Source organism: Galeopterus variegatus, unplaced genomic scaffold (genome assembly GCF_000696425.1).
Source record: "Galeopterus variegatus unplaced genomic scaffold, G_variegatus-3.0.2 Scaffold2032, whole genome shotgun sequence".
In the NCBI taxonomy this organism is placed as follows: domain Eukaryota; kingdom Metazoa; phylum Chordata; class Mammalia; order Dermoptera; family Cynocephalidae; genus Galeopterus; species Galeopterus variegatus.
The window spans coordinates 146839-156257 of NW_007728143.1; the positions used below are offsets into that span (position 1 = coordinate 146839).

The 9419-nt window shown below is 38.9% G+C and overlaps 1 protein-coding gene across 1 annotated transcript in view; it reads right to left on the reverse strand.

Annotated features, from left to right (window-relative positions):
* Positions 1 to 943: 943 nt before the first annotated feature.
* APOO (apolipoprotein O) overlaps positions 944 to 9419 on the reverse strand; it is a 53383-nt gene continuing 44907 nt past the window's right edge. The window contains exons 8-9 of the mRNA XM_008580135.1: positions 4157 to 4226; positions 944 to 1202 (exon numbers count right to left, since the gene is read on the reverse strand). Coding sequence (XP_008578357.1) covers positions 4191 to 4226 — 36 coding nt within the window. The 3' untranslated portion in view covers positions 944 to 1202; positions 4157 to 4190. The remainder of the gene's footprint in view (positions 1203 to 4156; positions 4227 to 9419) is intronic.

A 9419-nucleotide genomic window follows, 5' to 3' on the forward strand; every position in this document is an offset into this window, starting at 1 on the left:
CAGTAATGCAAAATTACTTCAGCATAAAAGGAAATAAAAGACTTCTGAGTGACTAGGGGTATTATTCCAGGGACAAATTTACTTCAGCTCATTAATCCGGTAACAATGCTGGCACCGTTCCTGCCATTTTGACTCTAGTAAGTATATTTAACATTAATACATGCATGTCCATTTGTGTATTGCTATCTTACAAACTGCCATGAGTTCTGGAAGGTTGACAATAAGGAATTAAATTGATGATATAAGAATAAAAGAATATAAAGATGACTTACTAGTTTCCAAATCTGATAGAAATTTGGAAATTCTAAATTCTCTTTTATATACTGTTCCTCTGTCATCCTTCCTGGCTGGCTGACAAGTCAAGAGAGGCTCCTGTTGATCCCACCAGCACTGGGAATACAGAGTTCAATGAGCTGTGCATTCAAGGGCCACAAAGAGGAGACTACAAGCCACACATACAGAGAACCCATACACACAGCCACATCCCCATTCATCCACTGGCAAGGGACATATACTACTTCATTATGAATCTCCTACCGGAAGATCTGTACAAACTGGGAGGCGATAGCCGCAACAGGGATCATTGTTACTGGTTTTTTTTTTTTTTTTTGCGTGTCTTGTAATCAGTGTCAGGCAAACTGTATTCCTTACAAGTGTTCCTTGTGCAGTTACTGAAGCATCGTGCCTAAGCTCCAGAGCCACTCTTCTCTACTCTGCTGTTGTGGGGCCCAGACTCTGCAGACTACCAGCTGATACTGCCCTCAGAAGAGTTTACAGTCGTCTTTCACACACATATACCGTGCACACCACACACACACACACACACACACACACACACACAGAAACGTGCCACACATACAAACTACACACATGCATGTGCACACACCATACACAGATATGCTTCAACTGTCACTCCATGATATCAGAAAAGAAAGCAGGCCAATTTTTTTTAACTTGGGTTTTAATTATGTACATAAACAGCAACATGAGAACGAGGAGTCCTAAGGCTTGTACATTATCTCTAGGTAAAAGGATCTCTGATTAGTCCAATTGTAGTATGGCATCACCCAAGATAACAAAGAAACCTAGAATAGTTTTTCCAGAAGAAGAAAGCCAGTTTACTATAATCAATACTGACTTTTCTGCCATTTTTCTGTAGAAATCCTGATTTACTGTATGGAGTTTCCAAAGTTTACCTATAACTAAAGGAAAGAAAAGAAAAACATAAGTAAACTGTGCCAGAAAAAATAAAAAATGACTCTAAAATTATGTATTTTGAAAATTCTTTAGATTTAAGTCGAGAAACCATATAAAATATTTACATTATCATCCCACAACTATAAGGATCATGAGCTAAGAAGAACTAATTATTCCTATTTTATAGATGGTTAAACTAGAATTCAGAAGGGTTTTGTGTTCCATCAATACTCCACTCAGATTCTCAACTGGCTGTGTATCTGCACATAATTAAACAGATGGAAGGATGAATAAATAAAAAATAAATGCCTAAATGGCATATCACACATCACATCCTCCCCTTCTGTAGATCAAACACCTACATTTCCATCTATCTGCTGGAGGAGAGCATGATTATATCATCCTCAGTCTGAACCTTTCCTCATATTTCCCCATCATTGTTTTCTGAAATGAAATACACATAAATCCAAAGACATAGCAAAGACAGAGTCTTCTCCAGATTGCTGTTTTCCTAACATGTAATGAATATACCTAGCAATCTGAGGTTTATAAATACTTTAGAGACCAGTGACTACTTCCTTGATCTTTTAATATAAAACCAAAGATTCTTAAATTAAACATGTAAACCACTAGCTTATCTTTTCTGTCTCAGCTTATTAATCTGTTTTTGGCTTCTCTAATAATCTGATAGATTTACTGCATTGTTAAAAACTAAAAACTGGAAACAACCCATATTAATAAAGATTACATAGATCATGGTAGTTCATACTGGGGAAATCATTAAGCAACTGAAGAAGGAATGAGGTAGATCAATAAGTACTGAGAGGGAATGATGCACACAAAATAGTAAGTGAAAAAAGCAAGTTCATTCATTCATTCAACACAGGTAAACATAGAACTGTCTATGAAGTATTCTTAACCAAAAAATTGAACCTAAATCTGATTAAGCCTTCAGATCCAACTATCACGTTATGGGAAATACAGTTATTAATGAGATAATCAGGGAAATCTGCACATTGACTGAATATTAGATGATATTAAGGAATTAGTGTTACTTTCTTTAGGTGTGATAATAAAATAACGATTATGTACTTTCAGGGAGTTTTCTGTGTACTTGCAGAATAATATGAGGAATATTATCCCATTTTGTCAAAAAACCAAAAGCACACATGTGTGGATGGATATATAAGTCTGGAATGATATACCAAACTATTAACAGAAATTAACTCTGAGAAAGGAATAAGACAAACTTTTAAAAAAATATATTTTACAACCAACATGGATCACTTTTAACACCTCCCATAAAGATCTAAAAAAACAAAAAATGAAATCAAGGTTGTGTATACAGTAAACTGAACTCTGGTCTGGGATAATCAACGTGAAGTCTCTAGAGGACATGTGTGGCTCTCTGGCTGCTCACCTACTAGTCCCCTGTCCAAGAGCATATCCCACACACATCTGATCCCCCTCCCCAGACATGCTGATTCTGGGGTGGGGCCTAGGCCTCTGCCTTTTAACAAGCTCCTGGGTAAGTTGTTTGTATCAGAGAACTACTGAGTTTGGGTTACTATTTGAAGGACTGCGATGTGAAAGAAGAACTGGATTTGTTTTCTGTGACCCACAAAGCAGGATCAGGACTACTGTGTAGGAGTCACAAGGAGACATTTTTGCTTAGTATTAGAAACAGCTTCCTAAAAATCAGAACTATCCAAGGATGACTGCCCTGTGGGGTGTTTCCTATCAGTGGAGGTGTAAAAGAGGGAACATACAGTGCTACAAGGGAATCTGCTTGAGGCTGGGGATTGGGCCAAATGACTTCTCTCAAATTCTAAGTTTATATGACTCTCTGGGTCTCTAAAAATATGGACAAAGCTTGAGAAAGAAACACTTCAAGCCCACGGTTTTCATAAGTTTTAAACAGTAGCCATGATTTACAAAAAATGTAACACTGATTTCAAATTTTTTCTGATTATAAAATTTATATTCATTGCAGAAAATTTTTAAAATACAGTAAACTGTAAAGAAGAAAAAAATGTAAAAATCATCCTACTACCGAAAGATATTCACTTAAATTTTCTGTTGTATCTCATGGTCTTTATCCCCTCTAAAAATGTTTCATACTACCTTTTTTTTTCATTTAACAATAATTGTGCATATGATCCCATGCAATTAAATATTATTGAAACAAAATAATATTCCTCTTTATGGATAGACTGTAATTGAACCATTTTCCTGTTGCTGAATATCTAGGTTGTTTCCAAATTCAATATAATCTTCTAATTACCAGGAAGTCACACATGCTATTATAAAATTTTTAATATAGAGACAAAATATTAATATTACTAGTGTTTTTGTACTTAGCAAGTACTCAGTAAATAAACATTAAACAAATAAATGAAAATAAATGGTGAATTGAATATAAGCCCAACAGAAATCTCACTGGTTTTCTGACTTTGCCTGATATCCTAAATTTCTCTAGCCTAAGGTTATTCAATCTTTAAAGAAGGAATAATTACACCCAATAATGTAAAAAGGAATAAAGAAGGAATTTCCTGTGTCACTTAATATTGCTACATACTCTTGAGCTTGTCTACAATAGTCATGAATTCAACAAATGTTTACTGAATGTTAGATAAATTCAAATGTTCTTACTATAATAAAGTGTTGTTTGAAAAAAAAAAAAAAAAAACCTAAGAAATAATGTCACTTTTCAATTGTTTGAAATAGATTTGTAGATAAATCCCAACTGTCTGGTTCTAGTTTATCTAAAACATCCAGGTACATTTCTAAAACAAACACAATTAAATAAGTCATGGCACTTAAGCCCCCAAATTAGAAATGGAATAAAATATCCACATCAAATTGAAACTGCTATAATTAATTAAATTAATTAAAGACGTGTCATTGCAGCTGGCACTAACAATGCTGAAGATAACCACAGAATTTTCTTGTTCTTTACCTGATTAAAATGGGCAGAGCTTGGAGGTTTTTTTCTACTTATTTCCAGGTGAATTCTTCACATTTCCTGGCTTGTAAAACAAAAGTAAGAGCTTTAAGGCAGTTTGGAAAGAAATAGTGAAATTCCTCAAAGTGTTTTCAGTATTTGGCTGAATACAAACATTTAATACCACTATTTTGGGGTGGAGGTGGTCAAGCCGTTTTATTGAGAGGCTTGGGGAGGAGGGGTCAAGAAAGGCTGAGGAGGACAAACAGATTCCACTTTCCGGCGGTTGCTGACTGTAGGGAAAACAAAATATAAATGGTAGGCTTCCTCGGAGGTTTGGAATCTTGCCGAACATTTGATATAAATATGCACATGTGCCCAGGTGTTCCTTGGTTATTGTCTAATGTAATTGCATATGTGTGCCCAGATGTACTGGGTTATCCGACTTAAGCGTAGAGGACGAGCAGCTCTGATCCACAGTGCCCCCTGCCCCTAGAATACCCCGGGGGTGGGGCGGGGCTATGGGGAGGTTGCTACTGCTGCTGCAAGCTGTTGCTGCCAGGGCTCCTGGGACCCTCCGGGAGGCTACCACCAGTGTTGCGGGAGTCTGCTGTAAGCTGCTGCTGCTGAGGAAGCTGATGACTGAGCTCGTTTCCTCTGCCAACAGGCTCCCGAGATCTTTCCCAATTACCTAGCCTGTGGACCTGTATGTGAGGAGTCTGGTGACCCAGTCTGTACAATGGGTTTGAAAGGTCTGTGGGCCCTAACCTGACAATACAGTTGGCTAAATAGGCAGGATTCCGACAATTGCCCTAGCAAGACACCATTAAATGATTATAATGCAAAGTAACACATTTCTCAGAAAACTGAAGACGTTACTAGGGCTCCCTGAGGGCCCTGCTGTAGACAGTGACGTTGGCACAGAGAGCAGGAAATAAAGCTCCATTAATACTCATTACACAGATTCAGCCAAACAGTTGATTCTGTAAAACAAACATATCAGTAATGAAAAGATTTCTTATTTCCTGAAGGAGAAATACTCCTGGTGGCTGTCATTGCTGAAGAAGGCTTTACACCTGTGGGAAGGCTTCCTCTGTGTACTCCGCTGCATGCCTTAGCCACCACAGGGGCCAATTCACAAAACGTGTTTACTCAAAGAGGTTAGAATCAGACCACACCCACTCTGCCTGGCTGCCATCCGGGAACATATGATTAGGTCATGTAATCCATGAGAAGTGGTGTAGGAAAGTTTCTACTGGGAAAAAGTCATATGCTAAATGTTTAAAGCCTTACTTTCTTTCCTATATGCTTTTAAGACTTTAATTCTGAAAGCATGTTAATCAGACCTGCTTTACGTCAAAGATCCAAGCTCTCGTGAGATGGCAGTGTGAAAAACACTAGGCCACAGCTGGGTGGGCAAGGGGGCTGGGATTCTGTGGTCTAGACTCGACAAGGTTCTCCTGGCAGCCCTCTCTCAGAGTTACTCATGGGTGAAGGAGGAGAAGAAGGTGAGAAAACAGGAACACACGACTAACCCTGTCATCTCAAAGAATGGTTTCTAGGTGACTTTGGGGTTTACCTGAGTGGTTAAGAACTGGTCTATAAGCACTGCTTTACACCCATTGTCCCAGCATAATCAATAGTGTCCCTTTTCACTCACAAGAATATCCTGGTTTGGATGATAAATTATATGATCACCCTATCTACACACCATATCTACTTGATGATGGAATTCTGGGGAACAAAGCAATATGCACTGCTTGGTGGATCAATATACAATAATTGGTCTACTTGACCTCTGAACCTAGCTCTACAGGACTCAGTATCTATGTCCTCATCCTCTTCCTCCACAGCTACTGCTTAGTCCTGCCTCCATGCCTGTGAACATGAGAACACACGAATGACAAACACACACAGACACACACACACATACACACACACACACACACACACTCCCCACACCACAGCCCCAGAGACCTTTTTGCTGTTCCTTGAACTTGCCAAGCTCCTTCCTGGGACAAGACCTTTGCAAAATGCACCCCTTGTTATGGATTGATTGAATTGTGTCCCCAAAGTCATTAAAGTTTAATCCCCATTGTAACTGTTAAGAGGGTGGGAAATCCTATTACAGTAATTGAAAGGGGGGGCTTTGAAGAGGTGATTAGATTGTTGGATCATGGATTAATAATGGTGGTCAAGGGCGTGATTCTGAGGGCTTTAAAAGGAGAGTGGACGAGAGATTCTTTCTGCTCTGCCATTTCTGCCATGCAAGACCACTGGGTCACTGTTGCCAGCACCAATACCCTCACCAGATGCATTCCCTGGACTTTGGACTTCCCAGCCTATGAAACTGTAAGCAATAAATTTCACTTTCTTACACATTACCCAGTTCTGTATATTTTGTTATAAGCAACAGAAACTGACTAATACAGAAAATTGGTACCACTTAAGTGGAGTGTTGCTTATAACAGACACTTGAAAATATGGAAGTGGCTTTGGAACTGGGTAATGGGAAAAGACTGGAAGAATGTGAAGGAGTAGGCCTAAGTGCTGGTGGGAGTTTAAAGGACAAGAAAACCAGGGAAAGTTTGGAACTTCTTGGTGGTGAGCAGACTGCTGATAGAAATATGGACAGCCAAGGCCATACTGAGATCTCAGATGTAAATAAGAAGGGACTTATTGCAAACTGGGGCAAAGATCACCAATGCTATGAACTGGAAAGGAATTTGGCTGCCTTCTCTTCATGACCAAAAGTATTATGGAATGTGGAACTTAAAGGTGCTGACCCAGGGTATTTGGTGGAAGAAATTTCTATGTAGCAAAGCATTAAAGAAGCTGCATGGCTAATTGCAACAGCCTATGCTGAGTTATGGCAGTAAAGGCATGACAAGGGAAGCAGAGCATAAAGATTTGGAAAATTTGTAGCCTGGCCATGTGGTAGAGAAGTGGAGAGCATTTTCAGGAGAAAAAAGAAGATTAGTACAAAAGAAAGGGATTATCAAGACAAGGGGGAAATAGCCCTGATGCTGCTCCCCACACCAGCACCCTGGCTGCTCTGGCTGCTCCAGCTGTGGCTAAATTGGCCCCACATGTGGCTGGACCCACAGCTTTAGAAAATACAAGCCGGAAGCCTTGGTGGTGTCCATGTGGCATTAGGTCTGCAGGCTCACAGAATGACAGAGCTGGGAAGACTTGTGAGCCTCCACCCCAATTTCAAAGGATGTACAGAAAAGCCTGGTGGCCTATTAAGAGATTTGTCACAGGGGCGGAGCCACCACAGACAGTCTTCACTAGAGCAATGTTGAGCGGAAACGTGGGGTCAGAGTTGCAACAGAAAAACCCCAACAGCATCATGCCTAGTGGAGCCTTGAGAGCAGGACTGCCATGGGGACCCCAGCATTGTGAAGCTACTAGGGTGCAACACCAGCCTGCGAGAGCTGAAGCATGGCCTCAGACCAGGAAAGCCACAGAAGCAGAGCTGCCTGAGGACTTGGGCACCCAACCCCTGCCCAGCGTGTAGAGGACATCGAACATGGAGTCAAGGTACATGATTCACCAGCTTTAAGATTCAGTGCCTGCCCTGCTGGGTTTCGGACTTGTTTAGGACCTGTTACCCCTTTCTTTTGGCCTGTTTATCCCCTTTGTAGTGGAAATATGTACCCTATTCTTGTCCCACCATTGTATCTCAGAAGTAGATAACTTACTTTGATTTTACAGATAGGACTTTGAACTTTGGACTTTTGAGTTGAAACAAGACTTTGGGGATGGTATTTACCTGTGAGAAGGACATGAACTTTGGGGGCCAGGGACCAAAGGAAGTGGAACGAACTATATCCCTCAAAGTCATTAAAACTTAATCCCCACTGTGACTGTTGGGATGGTGGGAAATCCTATTACAGTAATTGAAAGGTGGGGCCTTGAAAAGGTAGTTAGATTGTTGGGCCATGCTGTAATGAATGGATTAATAATGGTGGTCAGGGGCATGATTCTGAGGGCTTTAAAAGGAGATCACATGAGAGTTTCGTTCTCTCTGCTCTGCCATTTCTGCCATGTGAGACCACTGGGTCATTGTTGCCACCACTAAGACTCTCACTAGATGTGTTCTCTGGACTTCCAAACCTCTGAAACTGTAAGCAATAAATTTCATTTTCTTGCACATTACCCAGTTCTGTATATTTTGTTATAAGCAACAGAAACGAACTAATACACCCCTTGACCTTGACTGGTCAATCTCAAATTTTGCCTAAATGCCATTCATCCTTTAGATCAAGGCTTTTTTGTACCCTGCCCTTCAATTCAGGTTAGGGCCTTTTATTCACTTTCATAGCACCCAGGTGCTTCCTCATTTGTATAATTATTTCTTTCATGTTTGGATTATTCATTAATCTGTAAGCTTCATAAGGGCACACTATCCCTACAGCCTCCTAGCACATAAGTATTCAAATATTTGTTGAATAAACAAGTGGAATGGAGTAGAATCTAGAGACATGATGAGTGTAAGAAAAAGTTTGGGTGTGTCATTAATGAAAAACAGGAAAAGATAAAAAAGAGGCTTATGATAGCGAGTGAGATAACAGTGTCCAACAACTGGGTTGTAAAAAAAAAAAAAAAAAACAATACGGTTTTCTAACTAGTTAAAAAACATTTTAGGTCTGAATTAACATGATGCTTTCCAAGTACTAATGATATTCTTATATATTCTACTATCTATACTCGCCAGTATGTCAGTCTCAAAACATAAGATGCTAAATTCATAATAAGCTTTTTTGTCTTTCAGACAATAATAAAATGAGCACACAAAAACATTCTTCTGATTGAGAAAAACAACTCTGTTGCTAGCATAATTTCCCTGTTTGGTTACATATTACTTATAGTATAACAAAACATGGTACTCAATATCTCACTAAAAAAATATTGAGCCCATCCACCTGCCCTATTACAAATCAGACCTCTCTTGGCAGAAATGGTCATGATCTCAGAGAAAATAATATCCTGACTTCAAAAGGCAGTTTGTGATCTAGCACAAGCCAGAAATCAAAATTGTTTTGCATTTTCAGAGAAATAATTTTATTTAAAATATTTTATAACTCAATCATTCTTCATATAATTTAATTTTAATACATATCTGATTGTGGTTTTAAATTTTATTTTCTTTTTATTTATTTATTTTTATTTATTTTATTTATTGAATCAAAATTGATTATAGATATTTTGGGGTTCAACATTGAGATATGTTGATCAAATCAATATTACTAGCATATATATTGTTACAAATCAC